The 19,615-nt window shown below is 36.3% G+C and overlaps 2 protein-coding genes across 6 annotated transcripts; one reads left to right on the forward strand and one right to left on the reverse strand.

Annotated features, from left to right (window-relative positions):
* The first annotated feature begins 310 nt into the window (after positions 1–310).
* LOC307001813 (rac GTPase-activating protein 1) lies at positions 311–11,628 on the forward strand. Of its 4 annotated transcripts, XM_079618785.1 has the most exons (17): positions 409–715; positions 1,737–1,833; positions 2,236–2,438; positions 2,683–2,819; positions 2,928–3,000; positions 3,140–3,196; positions 4,723–4,821; positions 6,306–6,447; positions 6,523–6,668; positions 7,301–7,462; positions 7,558–7,653; positions 7,864–8,062; positions 9,723–9,828; positions 9,928–10,060; positions 10,155–10,278; positions 10,464–10,575; positions 10,662–11,628. In XM_079618785.1, the coding sequence occupies exons 2-17, from the start codon at positions 1,782–1,784 to the stop codon at positions 10,714–10,716; spliced, it is 1,896 nt and encodes a 631-aa protein (XP_079474911.1). In that variant the 5' UTR covers positions 409–715; positions 1,737–1,781; the 3' UTR covers positions 10,717–11,628. The 4 variants fall into 4 exon arrangements, with proteins under 4 accessions (XP_079474910.1, XP_079474911.1, XP_079474908.1 ...); XM_079618784.1 differs by lacking the exon at positions 1,737–1,833 and having other exon boundaries at positions 311–715; positions 10,662–11,552; XM_079618783.1 differs by having other exon boundaries at positions 603–715; positions 2,683–3,000; positions 10,662–11,546.
* Positions 11,629–11,796: 168 nt separating this feature from the next.
* Positions 11,797–17,735, reverse strand: gmppaa (GDP-mannose pyrophosphorylase Aa). Of its 2 annotated transcripts, XM_079618786.1 has the most exons (13): positions 17,449–17,735; positions 16,463–16,560; positions 16,260–16,363; positions 15,967–16,159; positions 15,693–15,752; positions 15,437–15,567; positions 15,279–15,293; positions 13,695–13,829; positions 13,482–13,579; positions 13,349–13,395; positions 12,292–12,384; positions 12,016–12,184; positions 11,797–11,933 (listed from the first exon to the last, which is right to left on the reverse strand). In XM_079618786.1, the coding sequence occupies exons 1-13, from the start codon at positions 17,486–17,488 to the stop codon at positions 11,833–11,835; spliced, it is 1,284 nt and encodes a 427-aa protein (XP_079474912.1). In that variant the 5' UTR covers positions 17,489–17,735; the 3' UTR covers positions 11,797–11,832. The 2 variants fall into 2 exon arrangements, with proteins under 2 accessions (XP_079474912.1, XP_079474913.1); XM_079618787.1 differs by lacking the exon at positions 15,279–15,293.
* Between the last annotated feature and the right edge of the window lie 1,880 nt (positions 17,736–19,615).

The raw sequence follows: 19,615 nt of genomic DNA on the forward strand, positions 1-19,615 counted from the left end.
AATACAGGGGACATAGCATAATATAAGAATAAAATGGCCTATATTTTTTTCACAAAAAAATAATAATAAGAAGAATCTCTATTTGTGTCTTATGCTCATAAATTATATGAAAAAAACTTTTTCAGAAAGTACAGTAACAGTATTTCGAAAAGTTCGTAGTAACGTTAAAAAAGTGTACATAAACACCATCTTCCACAGAGCTAATCAAATCATAGCTAGTCAAGAAGACTAGATTATGGGCCTATACTGAAAATGACCCTGGTATAGCTACTACTGAAAATATAAAATATAAATACACGTCATCCATAATATGCACTGCAAGAGCAACATCGTTTCAAGTGTGAATATCAGCAGATGCATTTCAAACCACTGTAGGACCTTTAGTAAATGAAAAATTCTTGCCTTGTCTCAGAGGGCAGGTTGCTCTGAAAACTGATGAAGAACTTCCCAATTGTTGCTGATGAATGAACTTCCGGAACGATAGTCCACAAGAGTTTCAGAAACGATGAAGTCCAGTTTGCAGCATGAGCAACTACATCCATCCGTGTGACCCGAGACCGTAAGATTACACTCACGTGACGCATTTAAAGCGACTTGTTTGAGTTCGATGCGGGATCATCAGCTGACTCGACCATGGGGGATCAGTTTGTAAAAGAAGTCCTCAGTCTGTGTTTGCAAAGGCTTGCTATAGAAGAAGCTACTTACTCTGAGCTCGGTAAGATGCCCTATTTGGTTTAATTATTAAAATATTATCTCTATAAATCTCTAAAATATAAGCTCTATATTATCTTATATTTGACCTAGCACTCAAATTAAAACCTATTTACCTGTCCTCTAGATCCAATACGTCTGTCATTCGATCAAACATAATTTTGCTAGATAGTATTGTTGTGTATCTTTCTAATGCATTCATAGTTGGTTGTTCTTTGTGGTTTATTTACACATGTGGGCCACCCACAGCATGTGTGTTGTGCAGATGCAGTTTTTACAGTGTAAGATACAATTGTACTTGTTTTGGCATGCTGAGATTTGCTTTTGCTCTGGTTTGAATGGTGCTCTGAGCAAGGTGTTCAAAAACTAATTTATCCTGGTTCCAAAAGCCTCTTCAGATCCCTGACAGTGGATTGGAAATGGGTGTACACGACCATCTTCCTTCCTTTCCATGAATTAGGAATTTGATGAATGATGATGATCTGTTGTTCGCTAGTGATTTTTCCGGTGTTTTTAAAACCCCAAATTTTCATGTTTCTACCATTCAAAGGTTTAAAATCAGAGTTTTTGTTTTCGTATGAATACTATGCTCACCAATGTTGCATTTATTTGATAAAAAATACAGTAATATTGTGAAAATTACAATTTAAAACGACTGTTTTATTTTTTTATTTTTTAAAATTTAATTTATTCCTGTGGTTGTAAAGCTGTATTTTCTGCAGCCATTACTCCAGTCTTCAGTGGCACATTATCCATCAGAAATGGTAGTATTGAAATACTCACTGTAAAATTGTATTTTTCTACAAAGTACTTTTTCTGAGGTTAAATTAATCTCCCATTTGATCCAAACCAGAAACAACATTACTGTCTCGGATAGCAATCACAACTCTGAAAATTGCATGCCCAGTCTATAATAAAACATTGCTTTGAACTTCAATAATATGTCTGCTGGGTTTTCATTGTGTCAGAGGAACGTATTAAAACCACCCGTCCATCCATTTTCCAAACCGTTTGTCATGTCGCAGGGATGCTGGAGCCTATTCCAGCGTCTCGGGTCGTAGGGAAACACCATGAATGGATGGCCAGTCCATTGCAGCAGGGCTTTATTAAAATCATTTGGAGGTAAAATAATCATTTTGAAATTACTGTTATTTTCACATGGAGGTCAAAATGAAGGGAAGTCAAGTCAATTACAGTGTAACGTGAGGGATAATTTCTACATCTGAAAAATGTAAGGTGTATTGTTTGTACAGTGCTTTTGAAAGCCGGCAATACGTCTTATTTAACATTTGGGGTTTTAGAAGCAAAAGGGAAAGTAGTTATTTTTTAAAAGCACTTATTTCAGCACAAATTACCCACATTTTGATCGTTAAACGTTTTGTAACAGCGTCATATCTTTGTGCTAGAATCATAAGACACAACTGCTTTTAGAATATGCATGTTTTGCCTTGATAGTCCTTCTTTGATCCGAATATATTGTATATCGCCATATTGAATTCTCACCAGTTGTCTCTTATCTTTAAGAATTTATTGAGGTGGTGAAGAACTTTGAAGCTGCCCGGAAGAAATGGCTGCATGCAGAGCTGGAGCTGAAAAAACAGAAGGAGCTCCTAGTGAAGTCTGATGTTGCTCGAGCTGCTCTGGAGGTCAAACTCAAACATGCTCGAAACCAGCTAGACGTGGAGATCAAGAAGCGCTACAAAGCTGAGGCAGACTACCAGTGCCTGGTTAGTTAAGAAATGACAGCCTTCTGTTATGTTATGTTATGTTATGTTATGTTATGTTATGTTATGTTATGTTATGTTATGTTATGTTATGTTATGTTATGTTATGTTCTTTGTCCAGTTGGTCAGTGCAGCATTACATGACCAACGTATGCATTTGGTGGAGGGCCGGTAGACATTGACAGTCCATGTTAGAGTATATTAATGATACTTATGGTGTCTTGTCACTTATTAATTCATTTGACAGGAGCGGCAGATGCAGTTGATATGTGACGTACTGGTGCATGACAGCAAGTCAAGTGCCTGTCTCAATGATGAGCAGAGGTCAATGCTGACCAGCTTCAGTCATAAAGGAGCCAGTGTCCCACAACAGAGAGGAAGACGGTACCTCAACGTTCAGCATGCTCTTCATTTAGTTCTCCGTTCTCTCAGTTCGCCGTTTTTATTTTTCCCCTTCGAAATGCTGTTTTCCATCATGTGTTTTTATATCAGGTTATCAGTGATTGATGAGTCCTCCTTCCTGTCGCACTCTGACATTAGTTATGACAGAACGGATGATGATTTGGTGAAGTATCACATTTAGTATCATTTGTATTCATGATGTAGGATTATTGTCAGACACAAGCAAAGTGAATATGCATAAAAATCACTGAAAAGCTTAAAGCAATTGTTTCTAAAAATTATTTCCCTGGTATGATTTCTAGGACTTGGACAGCACAGCTTTTGTTAAGCCTCTCAAGTCAAGAGCTCGTGAGAGAAGAGTAAGTGCTGCCAGTTTACATTACTTAATACTTGCTGCTTTTTTAATATGTATATTTATATTTATATATTTATTGTGTGTATATGTCATTTATTCTTGTGATGGCAAAGCTGAATTTTCAGGGTCATTGCTCCAGTCTTCAGTGTCACATGATCATTCAGACATCAGTGTAATATTGATAAATATTGATAAGATTTGCTGCTCAAGAAACATTTCATATTATTATTTGTTATATATTGTCACTTATACTGTATATTTTTGTGTAAACCGGGATGCATGTTTTTCAGGATTCTTTGATGAAGTTCAAAATAACTGCATTTATTTAAAATAGATATATTTTGTAACAATGTAAGAGTTTACTGTCACTTTTGATCAATTTAATGCATCCTTGCTGAATTTTTTTTTTATTACCTCACCTTACACTTTTGAACGGTAGTGTAACTGGAAAAGCTTGGATTCCAAATATAGTTTTAAGTAGAAAAAAAGTTATAACATGAATATGAAAAATGTAAGGTTCTACACTAATTCTGGTTTATAAGTAGTATTTGTGTCATTACAATATATTATGTTGTTGTGTTTTGTTGTTATAATATAATATAAAGATGTATAGCCTACTAAATTTGATATTCCCACTACTCTTTCAGATTTCTCACGTTATAAAAGTAAATTTCTCAAGTTATAGAGTAGTGTGAAAAAGTACACTTTAAATACCCAAATGACCTGAACTTAATTAGCTGAAAAAATGTCTGAAATTTCCCCCTATACCCTTATTCACCATTTCTCCACTAATATAGTTCACTTTACCGAGTGAATGAAAATGAGTGAGTGAATTCAGACACTGAGTGCACCGGAAGTGCTGCCACTTTTGCATACTTTGTGCTTGCTGTTTATTAATCATTTGAAACTTAGCAAACAGGCAGCTCCAGTTGTAAGATAAAAATAATTATCTTGAACTCTGTCATGGAAACTATGTATAAACCTTAATTAAACAATTTAAGAAACAATTAAAAAAAATGATTTATACCTGTATGATATTCCGCTGAAGCCACATTGAACCAGCGAATGGATAGATGGATGGATGATTCAGCAGTGGGTGCCGTCTTCTGGTCAGCACGGGAATTCATTCAACGCGATTCACAATGCATTATGGGTATTCTCTAGCTGTTGAGCGTAAATCGGTTGAACACTCGTTATTGTGGTGCATTGTGAGATTGAATGAGTGCTCTCAATAACGTCCACTATGGTTTCGGACACCACTACAAATGGCTGTCCGCTCAAATAGTGTACTATAGGGGGTGATTTCAGACACATCCTAAGAGTATGATGTTGCACACTTCATGCACTCAACTGTCGCAGGTTTAATTGCATAGTGCAGGGGGAGGGGCTACCAGACTCCAATGTTGAATGACAAAATAACCTTACACGATTTAGTACATAGTGTAGAAGTGCATAGTTCCTCATTTGGGACGCAACTATAGTTTTGTGCTAGTCCGTAATGAATCTCACTTTATCACTGCTTGTTTTTAGCGTTCATCAATGGGCCCAAGTGTTGGTCTTCCGATTTCAAAACGGGGAAGAGTCAGCGGCCGTTCAGGAGATCTACTGGGGACAAGACCACTGGAAAAGGTTGGTAGATGTTTATCAAGGTTAATATTTATTTTTCACCATCTCATTTATTCTGAACAAGTAAATGCAGAGTGTTTCAGTATTTAAAAAAATCCATGAAAAGTGAAACATTAAGCAGAAATTATCTACATGTTGAATATTTGATGCCGCTATGCATCGTTTATAACTTTTGAGATAGGGCACTTTGAGTCATCCTGTTAAAAGTCATCCTGTTAAATTGCCATTTTAATTAGTAGTGGGAAGTTCGGATCATTTTACTGACTCTGATCTTTGACTCTCATTCATCAAAATGAACAAATCTTTTTTCGAGTAATTTCGTTCATTTCAGCAGAATGTATTTAAAATGTTACATGTTAGCCAAATTCCTAAAATACATCAAATGTTGGTCTCATTTAGAATAAGAAAAAAAATTGCAAGGAAAAGACCAAATTATGAGAAACAGAAACGATTAATTAATTTACCTTGGTCTTTGGCTTTTGCAGTCTGTAGTTTACCTCACCTCTCGAAGCCATTCTTTCATCCCGTGACATCCTCATAAACTGAGCTTTGCAGTAGTTTACCTCACCTCGCGATCTGAGTCGTTCGTTTATCCCGTGGCAGCCGCATAAGCTGAGCTTTGCAGTCTGTAGTACCGGATACAGAATTAATTAGTTCACGTTTCGAGTCTATCGACTTCGGTTCGAGTCCTTCGTTCATCACGTGACAGCCCCATATAGGCTGAGCTATGCTGTCTGTACCGAATACAGAATTGATTAGTTCATCTTTTGAGTCTTCGGGTTCGAGTCATTCGTTCATCACGTAACAGAAGAACGAAAACTCAGAAGAATCAGACCAGAAGACTCGAGAGGTGAACTAATCCTTTCTTTTTCCTGTACAGAACCCATAGGATGTTGCGCATGCGCGGTCAACACTAAATGAATCACTCTGAGACAACTCTGTAGTCCCGAGTCATATTAAAGATCCGTTCAAAATTAGTGAATCGTTCATGACTGACCCATCACTTCATTTAATGAAGAGGCTCCTCCTGGCTTAGATATCAGTTGGGATTGTAGCACACAGTTAGCCAAATGTACAGTCTCCTTCCTGTTTTTCCCCTTCTATCAGCAGGGGGATCATAATATCCCCTCTATAGGTTAGTCTGGTGTCGTTTCTCATCGGCTCGCTGTTCATCAGTCCCTCATCCGACTGCTTGCCATCATATTGGCCACACCGCTACACTGCTCGGATGAGAACAGCAGTGGACCATGTCCTGTCTGTCTCCCTCCATGGGACTCATATCACTCCCACTCAGCTGGCACTGATCACTAAGAGAGAAGCAAAGCAATTTGGCACTTTGAGAAACTACATTTGTCCTTGTTGCTAGGAACGTGGACACGAGCTTGATAACCAATTGTTATGCTACTCTAAGGGTCTTGCATTCCAGCAGAAAGAAAGATTGGCTTCAAATGGATTTCTCGTGTGTGTTTTTGTGTGTATGTGCTAAGGAAATCGAGACGACGGTTGTGAAGGCGTCTGTCACTACCCCGGAGACTGGAGGTCAGATTCACATGGTAATAGACATAACCCAGGAGACTCCAGAACATCAATCCAGGGCTTTCAGAAATGAAGATTTCCCGTCTGTTGATGGTAAATAAGCCTCGGAGGCGCCACTTTCATTGACACGTTCTAACCTTCCCAAACTAACCAGAGTCGTACATGTAGAACAAACGTCTGTGTGGGCACATAGTGAAGTCACAGAGGCTGAAACGCTTGTTGAAATGGAGGTGATCGCCCCTGAGCCGGCCGTCCCTCAGCACTTCACGCCCACCGTGGATAAGACTTCCCAGCATGTATTTCAGCAAAAAACAGTAGGAGGCCATTCAGTAGTACTTCTCAACATGTTGCGTGGCTTTCACACCTGGTATTTACATCCGTTTCTTGAGTCATGTATCAAACCTGTATTAGATTATTATTATTTCTTCATATTAGTTTCTATGACTTTACAAGAGATTGATTACATTGGTCAGAAGAGAGAAATATTACATTTGTAATCACTCCCTCAGCTGATGTATTAGAAACACTCACTTTTGTCATTTAATGCCAAAGTAATATCATCATGCTATTATTCCAGTATATAATATGTATATAATGTATAAAATAAAGTGCAATAAGGAAAGTCTGCCAAACGTCCTGTTTCTAGTTCACTATTGTTTAAAATAAGTGGCTGAGGTAAAAAAATAAGACCCATAATAACACCAATCTGACCTTAACATGCTGTACTGCACATCTTATTGTGTTGTTTTTGTTTTTAATTATTATTATTAAACTATCAGAGTAATACAGCCTTAAATTGTAAGGGGCAGGGGACTATAAATTGACCTTGGAATTATTTAAAATAAATATAATTATAAAAAGTAAAGAGAGAAATACCAGGTGTAAACAGGGTCTGTGTTTGATGGCACTGTGCATGTTGCGACTGACCGCGGTTTATATTTTCTAGGTGATTCGTCCAGAGACATGCATACCATGTGGGAAGAGGATTCGATTTGGGAAGATGGCCGTAAAATGCAGAGACTGTCGAGTGGTGAGCCATCCTGAGTGTAAACAACTATGTCTGGAGAAGTGCAACCCTAATGCTCATGGTTCAGCTCAGCCCAATGAGGTATTCACCTTTCATACTGTAGTACTGTTCATATGCATATATACTTATGTAAAGATGAGATGTTAAAAAGTTTGGGTTTTTTCCCCCTTTTACAGGGGACATTAGAGAGCTTTGCCCCCTCCACACGTCCACGGATTCCCTCTTTGATTGTTCAGTGTGTTCATGAAATTGAGAGAAGAGGACTTGAAGAGGTGTTTAAATACACCAACACAGGGATAGTTTCTCAAGCTGAACGTATAATTACAGGGCTTGAATCACAGCACTGAATAATTGAGTTTAATTTGGATTTGAGAAACAAATCTTTTCAAATCATATTGCAGTACATTACAACATCCAGTTACAGTGTATACAGCTGATGTATGAAATTTCTCTGATATTTTCTGTCTGACTGCGTTATGTAGAGGGGTATTTACAGAGTGCCGGGAGGAGAGCGACTGGTGAAGGAACTGAGGGAGAAATACATGTGTGGGAAAGGCCTGATGATGCTCCACAAAGTAGAAGAGGTTCATGCTGTCTGTGGACTCCTCAAAGACTTCCTGAGGAAACTCAAGGAGCCTCTCATAACATTTAAGCTTCACAAAATATTTATGGAAGCTTCTGGTAGGTTTTCTTAATAATGATATTATGGAGAAGGATTTAATTTTAAATTTAAATGTGCACGTCTGTTCAAAATTTTGGGGTCGGTAAGATTGTTTTAATGTTTTTGAAAAGTCTCTTCTGCTCATCAAGGCTGCATTTATTTGTTTTAATATATTTTATAAATTATTATTTATAAAATTATAATATATGTTATTTATTCCTGTAATGCAATCCTGAATTTTCAGCATCATTTCTCCAGTCTTCACTTCAGTGTCACATGATCCTTCAGAAATCATTCTAATGTGCTGATTTGCTGCTCAAGAAACATATTTTTCTTCTCCTTCTTCCTCTTCTCCTCCTCCTTCCTTCTCTTCTCCTCCTCATACGTCCTCTTCTCCTCTTCCTTTTTCTTGTTCTTGTTCTCAGAAAAACAGTTGTGCTGCTTAATATTTTTGTGGAAACTGATAAAAAAAAATTCTGAATTTGTTGTAATGTTTTTTTAATAGATTTTCTTTGTCCATTAAAATATCTTACTATCACTTTTGATCAAATTAGTGTTGAAGCAGTATTAATTTATTTAAAAAAATATATATATTACAAGCCCCAAGCTTTTGGGCTAAAATATCCATGGTTAAATATTATAATTCAATATTTACAGTGTATATTTAAAGGGCACTTAAAACTTACAGTACTTCTTACATCAGGCATTCAGGGCTTACCGGTCCTTCCAAATCATGCAAAAAAAATTATATGATCAATTGGACTCAGTCTTGACTGACTCACGCTACTCTGGTCTCAACCCAAACTCGAATGAAAAGGTCTCGACTACAACACTGGGTGAAATGTTTTCAGTGCAGAAAAACTGACGAGTCATTGAATTGGTTTCAAAAACTGTCTGTCCCAAACATCTTGTCCTTACTCCCTAAAACTTTTTTTCCCCCCTCTCAATCATCATCGAGTTTGTCAGGAGACCCATCTTGTCCTGACATTAATAGTCTCAATTTGACTTTCACAATTTGGTATTCTTTGAGCAGTCTGACTAGATTATCCAAAATGGTTGCAATTTTGCAGAGGGTGGACTCTATAACAAGCGTCTGGCGCTTGTGTATGCCTGAGGCATGAGGACGTATGCTACCCTCATTCATTTAGGGCGGATGGTTATTTCCCATTACTTGTGATATAGTTGACAAGTCCCTGATGACTCGGAAACAATCAATGTCGAACGTTATCTCCCAAACCAGCGCTTGTCTTTTTCAGCGTTTTAATTTCAGCCGCCGCTTCTGAATGGAGGGTAAGTGGCAGATTTAGGAGCAGTCAGGGTGCTTCTGCTATTATTATGGAGTTTTTTTCCCCCCCTAGCCCTCATAGATTCAGGATGACTCCAGGGTAAAGTACCTCCCTTTTAAATTATAAATTGGATTGGATGTCATGGGGAGAGTCATATTGTCTAATTTCCTTGGCTAGGAATGGTTGTAGCATGTAAATGAGAGGAAGTCCTTCATAATGCATCGCTGCTACAGGTGTTTGTTCCTGCTCACTGAAAACTGATATCCTTAAAGTCAGAAAAGTTGATAAAGTGATTAATTCACCTATAATATCGGATATATTGCTCTTGTAATGGCGTGTAATTGAATCTGATACTGTGGCTGCCTCGACAAAACAGTCCCTTTTTCACTCACAGAGATGGATGAAGAAGACAAGAGCGTAGAAACATTAATAAAGAATATCAAAGAGCTGCCGAAGCCTAACAAAGACACCCTGGCCTTCCTAATACTGCATTTGCAGAGGTAAAATGCTTTAATTTAGATATTTCTGCAACTCTGCCTTCGTATACGTTTTTAAGCATGCTTACTTGTTTTGCAAACCGCATTCCTGTTGTTTCTCAGGGTAATGCATAGTCCGTTGTGTCAGATGGATCAGAATAACTTGTCCAGAGTGTTTGGCCCCACTATCATTGGTCACGGGATGCTAGAACCTTCTCCAATGACCATTATGAGAGACACAAACACACAACCCAAAGTGAGTTGCTAGAAAATCAGGATGTGAACAATTGATTGTGTATTATTTATCTTATATTTCAAGAAATAAACATATTCTAACTTCTTTGCAACAGGTAGTGGCTCGGTTACTGTCGTTCCCCTCAGATTTCTGGGAAGGCCTGCTAGCTGAGAAGGATCCACTTGTCCCTCCTGTGGTCGATTCCAACACCAGCAATGTCGGTCCAAGCACTAGCAGAGGTGCATGCATTATAGTATCCGCCATGTGTTGAGTTAAAAGTCAGTCGGTTAAAGTTAAACTGCTGACTTATTGCAAATGTCATGCAATTGTAAATTGTTCTTTTGATCTTATCTAATTGTATTTTTAAGATGTAGTTTGTACATTTTAACTTTAAACATTAACATTGTTCCTGAATGTCTTCCAGATAAGATATTCAAACCCCTGACCTCTCCTGAGATGAGTAAATATTCTAAAACTACATCCGGCGGCTCGATCAAGGGTCGGATCAAGCACTTTGGTGGCACTTTCAATAACCCGTAAGCTACCAATCCTCATGCGACTCTTATTGTATTGGTCTTGAGCTTAGTATCTCATGCTTTCATAACCATTCTCTCCTTTCCAGAAGCAAACCAAAAAATGAACCTGGAAAAAAGAAATTCTTCACATCCCCCAAATGATTTATGTGTGTGTATAAATGTGTATTTTGTGTGCCAGATAGTTGCACTGGGACACACTTTGCTTCGGTGGCATGAAATGAAACACTTCAGCACTTTATATCCTATCTTGGACAATAACTTTTCTTATGAATTTAAGTCTGTGCGGAAAGAAAGAACCTTGAAACATAAGACTTCACTCTGTGTTGTTTTTGTAAAGGGTTCAGCTGTTTTTGTAATAATCATGTATAAAGGTAATGTCCTGGCGTAAATATCTAAAGGCGGTATAAACACGGTGAAATATTGATTTGAAATAAACTAGATGAATTCATGTCGTATGTATTTTGTACAAGTCACATATGAATGGAAATGTCTGCATTAGTGCCCTCAGAAGTCAGGCAGTATTATAAATGAATATAAAAGCTCTGGGAGATTTTTACTCTTTCCTAACTGCAAAACATGTTTTGGGGCATTTTATTTCTATTATTAATGTGATGTCTGTAATTGAATAATTTGTCTTGGTCTTTCAAGGTTAAGAAAAATAATTGATGGCCTTGTAGCTCTTAAACCATAAATACAGACATTGTGATTTTCTACAAGGCCAGCAGTAAATTACTTTATTACTTTATGTGACTTAATCAAAATGTAATTTATTGCAGATGTCTAACTATTGCACTGCGCTCAGCTTTCATACAGAGAGCAGTCACAGAAACATCAATTATTCAAAACAATTACCAACACGACCGGTATCCAATTACAAGATTTTACCATTTGTCATACCATTTTTTTATTTTACATGACATGTTAAATGCTGGAACGAAATGGTAACAGAGTGCACAAATAAACTGCCTCTTTTTTTTTTTTTTGCACCTTTCTTTGGCATTTCACTGACAAGGGAGCCGACAAGCTGTAAATAAATACATTTCAAGTCTTTTCAGAAACAGATTGACAAAATTATTTTAGCATTTGCTTTATCTAGCTTTGACATGATGACACTGGCGGTAAATCCATGTGCACAATACAGCACCAGACAGTTTTACATGAATACCACTGAATCTTCAGATGATTCATCCATTATTAATGTTTCACTTCAAAGATCTGTTTTTTTGTAGATTTGAATGCAAATGCCGTGAACTGAAACTACAGTATGATCTGGTTTTTGAAGCTTCTGTTGAGGTCTTTATGTGGCAGGACGATGGAGTTGAGTATGATGACCTCAGATGGGATATTTACATTGCAGCCTGATGAGAAAAAAGTATGTGTTTAGATAAATCACTTCTCTCAAAAAAACAATGTATTCATGATGGTGTCCTATAAAATTACCTAGAATTGTAATGGAGGGTGTTAATTTTCCATCTCTGAAGAGTGTCTCGCTGTCAATTTTGGCATACGGGTCATTAGGATTCGGATCACTAGGGGTCCCTTCTACTCTGGCCCATTTGCCGATAGTGCTGCCCCAGCCCACAATACTGTTCAACACGCAGCTGTGATCCTACAGAAGACACAGTCAGTGTATATATACTGTATATTGTGTTATTATGAGTCATTGGTTTTAATTTTCAGCCAAAGCAACACAGAGAGAAAGTGGCATGAACTCACCTGTAAAGTGGCACCATGGAGGATGATGGACTCCCTCACGCGAACTCCTGCGCCGATCGTTACTCCTGTTCCTATGGACACGTTTGGACCTAACTGAAGGGAAAAGAAACGCCAATATAACATGAATTACAGTTCATTTATAATGCGAATGATAAAACAAGTCGACTGTCCAACATATTTTGCACACTACAATCTCTGTGCCACTAACATCACCAAGTGAAATTACAAAAATAATGACCATCCAAAAATGGACCCTATATGGTTTAGTAATAATGACCTGGATCCAACTGTGTGTGATTTCTTACTTAGTGCATGTTACTCTAAAGCAGAGATGCACAAACCAGGGCCCGTGTCTGTCATGCCTTATAAAATATGAGAAAACTTTGATTAATTTGTCATTTCTCTCTTCTTTTTTTTTTTACATTTTATTTTAAAAATCTAAATATTAACATACAATTGTTGGATATAATGCAACACTTTACTGTACTTTTGGCCCACGCCCCCCAATCAAGATTGACTTTTGTCCCTTCGAAGTAAAAAGTTTAGGCAAAATGACTAGGAACTGATGACTTTTCTTTTGACATGACCAAGACTAAACAGATAAAATAATGTTATGTTAATATTAGTGCTGTCAAATCGATTAACTGCATCTAACAAAAGGTTTTGTTTACATAATATATGTGTGTGTATATATATATATTATTATATTTATATATATGTCTGTGTATAATATATATATACAGTATACACACATATATATATATATATATATATATATATATATACACACAGACATATGTATATAATTTATATAAATATAATAATATATACAAACACATTATGTAAACAAAAACTTTTATGTTAGATGCAATTAATCACAAATGATCGATTTGACAGCACGTTATCATCAAACCAAACATACTTGAGATCAAATTTCAAAACATTTTGCACATTTCCTGCTGAACATCCCATTTTACGCAGAAGTGCAAGTTGCAAATGTTTAATACATTGTGTTGAGAAACTCAAATCAATTAAACTATAAAAGAGAAACACTTACTACAGCAGTTGGATCAATGTTGGCAGTTGGATGTATATAGACATTTCCTAAAATAAAATAAAAAATGCATTAGAAGGACTGCATGAAGAGCTTTTACAGACATACAAATGTTATATTTCCACAAAGCATTTACCTCTGGTCTTCGGCCCTCCATCTGTATTGGTAGCTAACCTCTCTGGATGCGTCTTGTGATACTGGTTAAGATACAAGCGGCTTGCATAGATCGCAGATCTGACAGAGGGGAGGGCATAACATTAACTATAACAATACAAATATTATCAAATGTGGTTACAGAGAACATAATCAGTGCATTAGTCTAATGATACTGCATATGTCAAGAACTAACCCTGCAGATTTGATCTGGCTCCAGAAGCGGTCTGTTTTGTACACATAAAGCTTGCCCTGTCCTGCCAGTGCAGTGAAGATGTCCTGCTCCAGACGGATCACCTCTGCCCGATGCCAGCCGTTGGACTGCTCTTCTCTGAGAACAGCACACAATGCATAGAAATAAATAAAAGTCTTCATTTCACCCTCTGGTGATGTCAGGACACTCTTTATAATATCCAGGACAAAGGATGACATAAAATGACACTATGATGGACAGTCATAATTAAGAAGGATCATTTAAACAGGTACAAATGAATGAGTGAGTGAATGAATGAATGAATGAATGAAAATTATGTGTCACATTTATGAGTAACTCATATGGAGAGTATTTAGTAGAGTGCAACAGTCTGGTTCCAGAAGTATAAATCAATTTTTTTTTCTTACACAGTAATTTTTTTATTTGGGTGAAATATTCACAATACAGATTGTCACCATTCACGATGCATATTGTTGCATTTTTGCATTGTGACACAATATATTGTTACACCCCCTTATATACACATATATATGGTTTGCAATAAAGGTATACGTTTGCAATAAGTTGTTTCTATATACATAATGAACACTTTTAAATAATCGTTTTTAATTGCATGCAATTTGGACTAAAGCTGGTAGGTATACAGTCTTGTACCTTTATGTTTTTGTCTGATTTTCAAATGTTTTATTGCTTCAAATCAAAGTTTGTAATGTTGTGGTTCATAACGTATAATGCTTTAAAGCTATGGTGGCCAATGTTTTTCATAAACACTTTTTGTTTTACTGGTTAAAACGCTCTTCACATCCTGAGAGCAATCAATAATAGAAGTGGTCTAAATATATATATATATATATATTTACATACATACATCTTCTCTCAGGACCAAAAAATATCCGTCAAATCATTGCATTTGGATGCAATAATAGGATGTCCTACCTGACTGTCCTACAGCACAGACATCACACGTCAACATCATGTGACTTTAATCACGCTTTGCAGACTCAGCTCTGGTTGTGTGTTCATGTGTTTTGAAAGAGCATGCCTCTTTGGAGAGAGCGCTCTGAAGGGAGGGTGGGATCTAATGCTTCCAATGATGGGATCAAAGCTAGCTTGCAATTGCTATTGCCGAAATTACCAAACACTTTTTTTAAATCCCTATGGTAAAAAAAAAATTGCTCCAGAACCATGGCCGCTGATAAAGAAAATAATGTTAATGCTTAGTTTTAACCATTAGGATTTGACTGGATATTGATTGTTAGGCTATAATATTATTGGTTAATATTATTATTCCCATCCACCAGACCTTGGTTAAGACAACAGAAAAAGAAAAATAGTTTCAGAGGCAAAGAATTTGGATGAAAGGATATTAAAACAAACTTTGTATCAGGCAGCGGTTCTGCTGGATTCAGTTCTAAGTGGATTTCAGAGATCGTTCTCATAACACCACAACATGCAAACATGAATCTAGTTCACAGATCATACAAGCACGTGCGCTCACTGCAAAACCTACTCCTAATCAGCCCACATCATAGCCACAGCAGAGCTTCAGCCCACGTTCAAACTTACCCCTCATACGAATATCTGATGATGGAACAGGAAACAGAATGATGGCAGACAGGAATGAGTTGGAGGGGGAAAGACAAATGAAGAGAACCAAGGAAAAGAAATGGATTAAGTATGCATGCACTTCCACTCAAGAACCCTACAGGATTTGTCCCACTCACAACAACATGTCCTGTTGGTTCTTCTGGAAAACTTCTCCGATGTGCTGGAATATCTCTGGAGTGAACAGGTATATTCCACAGTTGATTATGTCACTCACAAATGTGCCGGGCTTCTCTACATAATGCAAGACCTGGGGGATATGATGAGATAATTATGATCATGTTTTATTCATTATCAATTAAATCTTAACTGTAGTACAATATTTGAAATCCCCAGCGTATCAAATGTATCCTTCCACACTGAAAACTCAATTACCTCATCAGATTTTTCATTCTCAACAATGCAGCCGTAGTTCAGGGACTGTTTTCTGTTGGCCTAAAACAATCAGATTTTTCTGTTTATTCATTTGATTTTCAAGAACCACTAAATCATAACTAAATATCATGGATCGATTACCAAATCTTAAGTTAAAAACAAGCTAATAATCAAGTGAAAATCCTGTTTTATAAGTGGCTTGTGGCCAGGAAAAGTCTGCATTATAAAACGTAAATGGTTTGATACAAAAATACAAGACGCAAGAACTCCTTACAGTGGTGCCGAGGATGATGAAACTGTAAGAGTCTCCGTGCTCCTTCTGGAAGTCAAGCATCTCTGGCAGAGGAAACTCCGAGCACACGTCAGCATTCATGACAAAAAATGCCTCTGGACCGCCAGACAGGATCTGATCTCTGAAATGGTAGATTCCTCCTCCAGTGCCCAGAGCAGCATATTCCTGAAGGTATCTGAGGAAGATTTAGGACAATATTAATGAAAGACTTGATTAAAGGAACTTTTCTGATTGTCCAACAATAAATACAGACATAATATACTTAAGTAACTTACCTTATTGATATTTTGTAATCTTGTTGGGCGCATGACAAAAATCTGTTAAGTTCTTCATTGGGCTGATAAAAGCCAATGAGTAAGATCTCCTTCATATTCGGAAGCTTTAGGGGGAAGCCAAACAATACATGAAATATTAAACAAGTGCATTACAGGACTCAATAAAGCATGTATTTATTGTTATATGAACTGAGCATATATACCTTAGAACAGGCCTCAATGTGATGCTGCAGCATTGGCACTCCAGCCACTGGAAACAGAGGTTTGGGCACCTCAAAAGACAGAGGGCGAAAGCGGGTCCCTGTATGAACAGCAGGAAAATACAAAATCATATACTCTAAACTAAACATAATTCACAAAATCATACACTCTATATGTATGAATTATTTCTTTAATTTAGGATACATTTCATGTCCAATGATGACAGTTATATATTTTTTCACAAAAATCATATTTTATGCATTAAGGGAAAGCCTAATCTCAGACAAATTGTTTGTTTGTGTGTGTGTAAATAACAATAATGCTGCTTCTATTCTTTCAGGGTTTATTTTATTTTATTCAGGGTTTATTGGACATTTTATATCCACACAGGTTGGAGTTTTGCATAACATCTCTTAATATGACCAACAACAAAAAAATTACCTTATAATAATAAAATGCCCTGTAGTTAGTAACGGTCTCTGCACAAAATATTACTCTTAAAATTATTCTTCATAACAATCCCTGTAATATAATAGATAAAAGAGGCCTTAAATACATGTGATACTTGAAGAGTAGCACTTAATCAGAGTGTGTAGTGCCACACAGTTTGTCTGTAACATAAAGTTAGTTGACAAATTAACCAGGGAAAACAACCTTTCTCTTGTCATTTCAAAATTATGTTTAATGATAAAACTTGGCAACTACCAGATATATTGCACCGATGAAATATATAAACTGAAACCAATAGTAATTTTATACTTTAATAAAAAAAGTAATTTTTGTTTTGGTAACGTTACTTTTTTTTGTTGATATGAAATGTACTTCTAATTATAGAACCTACATCTGTGGAGAGATATATATATATAGTCATAAACAGTAAGAACAATAAGACATACACATAACGTTACACACTTTGATTGTGTTTTATATATTTGTCTAGTTATTCCATACACACAATTTTCAATTATTCGAGTATGAGGGACATCACCTTTTTGAGGACCTCCGATAAGAATGACAGCCTTCAGCATGTTTACTTGCTTCTTATATACATATAACGTTATATGCTAACTTATACAAATATTGTTGACGTTGGACTGGAGTCAACGGGTAACGTTAGTTGAGCAAGAGGTAAGTACTCCTCAAGCTCCTGCAGAAAATCACTTTGATGCATAAATGTCCTTACATTAAATACAAAAAATACAAGAAAAATATTGTATCTCCAAGGTAATCAACATGACAGCATAGACATCACACAGCGAAGAGTTCCGGAAGTGCAAGAGATTCAAAATAAAACAGGTTTTCAAAATAAAAGTAATCCTAAATTTAAACGTATTCAGATAAACAAGACATCTGAATAACATTTCGTTTTTTTTGTTTTTTTATATACATATTCTATCACTTGTGATTGTTTGGCCTACATTAAGTTTAATATTGCATATTTTTTTCATATTTTTTTTTTACATTATTGCACTACATACAAAAATAATTTCCCTTCACAATATTCAAGTAAACTGAAAATGTGTCTGCTCTTTATTAATGGTTGTGTTCTGTGTGGCTACTTTCTTATTTTCGAGTTCCTGCTCATTGTTATCTCTTACTCAAATAGTTCTGTTATGTTTCTACTTGTTAATGCAAAAGCTGGTTGAATAATTTAATGTGGTGTGGTGTATGTTAACACTTCGCATGCCTGGACACAAACACATCAAGCACATCCTTCTGCAGTCTGCTGCATGAACACACAGCCTTGTCTTATCTGCCAGCCAAGACCTCCAGGCAGGTATTTTCCATTCTAACCTTTACATAGGCTACATTTCAACATTTGCAGTTTTTGCAACTGTTCCTTTCAAAAACACATGAGGAAATAACTATCACACTGATACCAGTATCAGAAGCATTGCCATATCAGAAGCATTATGCTGAATGATGTGCAAATAAATGCTCAATCTTGATGCTGTGTCCAGTAAACTGACAAAAAAAGGGGGATTCACATGTACACCATGGGTGTGAATATAGAGGCCGTTTCGGACTCCTGCAGGACTCTGATAAGCAGGTCCTCTGCGGGGCATTTCAGACTCTTTCATGCCAATGCAGAATTATAAGAAGGAGGGATAGAGGTTACACTGAATACACTCATACATTTTCATAATTTCTTTAACCCACGGCATGCTAAAAATAGTTTTTCTTCCTTTTTTTAATTATCAAGAAAATGTTATGCTTCAAACAATGAGCTTTAAGACATAACGTATATAATCTATTGGATTTTATAATCTAATATATATATATATATATATATATATATATATATATAACATTTTACCTTTTCCCACATAATTTAGAGCCATGTAGCCAGGGATTTCAAAAAAAGGGAAATTGCATTTCCTAAAGTAGATATACCATTGCTTGCAATTGATAAAATATACACACAAACACACACACAGGCATGTTGTGTTTTCATTTTTTTGGGGACTTTCCATAGATATAATGATTTTTATATTGTACAAACTGTATATTATATCCCTTTACACTAACCCTATACCCTAAACCTACTACCCGTCACAGAAAACTCAGCATTTTTACGTAAAAAAGAAAAAAAAGAAAAGAAAAAAAGATTTAAGCTGTTTTCCTCATGGGGACCAAAATATGTGTCATTGCTGTCTGAATGAGGGAAAGTCTGACAATGTAGGCTAAGTCAATGAGGTATTTGCAAACTTGGATCGTATATTTCTAATAAGTTAGCATATCGGTATTCTTGAAAGCTTAATAGATCATTCACATGAGCATGAGTGTCCAAATGAACAGCTATGTTTTAGCGCCGCCTGTTGTTAGATAGGTTTTACTACAAGATCATTAAGTAATGATGATCATTACATTAATGATTATTACAGTAAACAAGTTCTGAACTTGTTGAACGCAAAGTTTTAAGAATAAAAAAAAATTAACTGTTATTTTTTTTATGGTCATGTGAAGATATTTTCATGTCATCAAAAAAAAAAAAGAAAAAAAAAGAATGAACTTTTGGTTCGAACTCTACTGTTGGAATTAACTCTAAACAGTGGTCACACAATACGGTATTTTGGTAAGATGATGACAAGACTAATTCGGTAAATAGATACTAAACACAGTTCAGCGAGGAGAGTAACCCTGGAAACTGGAGA

Source organism: Phoxinus phoxinus, assembly GCF_949152265.1.
Source record: "Phoxinus phoxinus genome assembly, chromosome: 7".
NCBI classification, from domain to species: Eukaryota; Metazoa; Chordata; class Actinopteri; order Cypriniformes; family Leuciscidae; genus Phoxinus; species Phoxinus phoxinus.

What these genes read in the sequence shown, in the direction of transcription:
- LOC307001813 (XM_079618782.1), top strand. Translation starts at nt 634, where the DNA reads ATGGGGGATCAGTTTGTAAAAGAAGTCCTCAGTCTGTGTTTGCAAAGG. An exon ending in ATGTATTTCAGCAAAAAACA is followed by an intron (nt 6,669 to 7,300) that starts GTAGGAGGCCAT and finishes TATATTTTCTAG; the next exon opens with GTGATTCGTCCAGAGACATG. An exon ending in CTAATACTGCATTTGCAGAG is followed by an intron (nt 9,829 to 9,927) that starts GTAAAATGCTTT and finishes GTTGTTTCTCAG; the next exon opens with GGTAATGCATAGTCCGTTGT.
- gmppaa (XM_079618786.1), bottom strand. Translation starts at nt 17,488, where the DNA reads ATGCTGAAGGCTGTCATTCTTATCGGAGGTCCTCAAAAAG. An exon ending in GATTACAAAATATCAATAAG is followed by an intron (nt 16,160 to 16,259) that starts GTAAGTTACTTA and finishes AATCTTCCTCAG; the next exon opens with ATACCTTCAGGAATATGCTG. An exon ending in AGAATGAAAAATCTGATGAG is followed by an intron (nt 15,568 to 15,692) that starts GTAATTGAGTTT and finishes CATATCCCCCAG; the next exon opens with GTCTTGCATTATGTAGAGAA.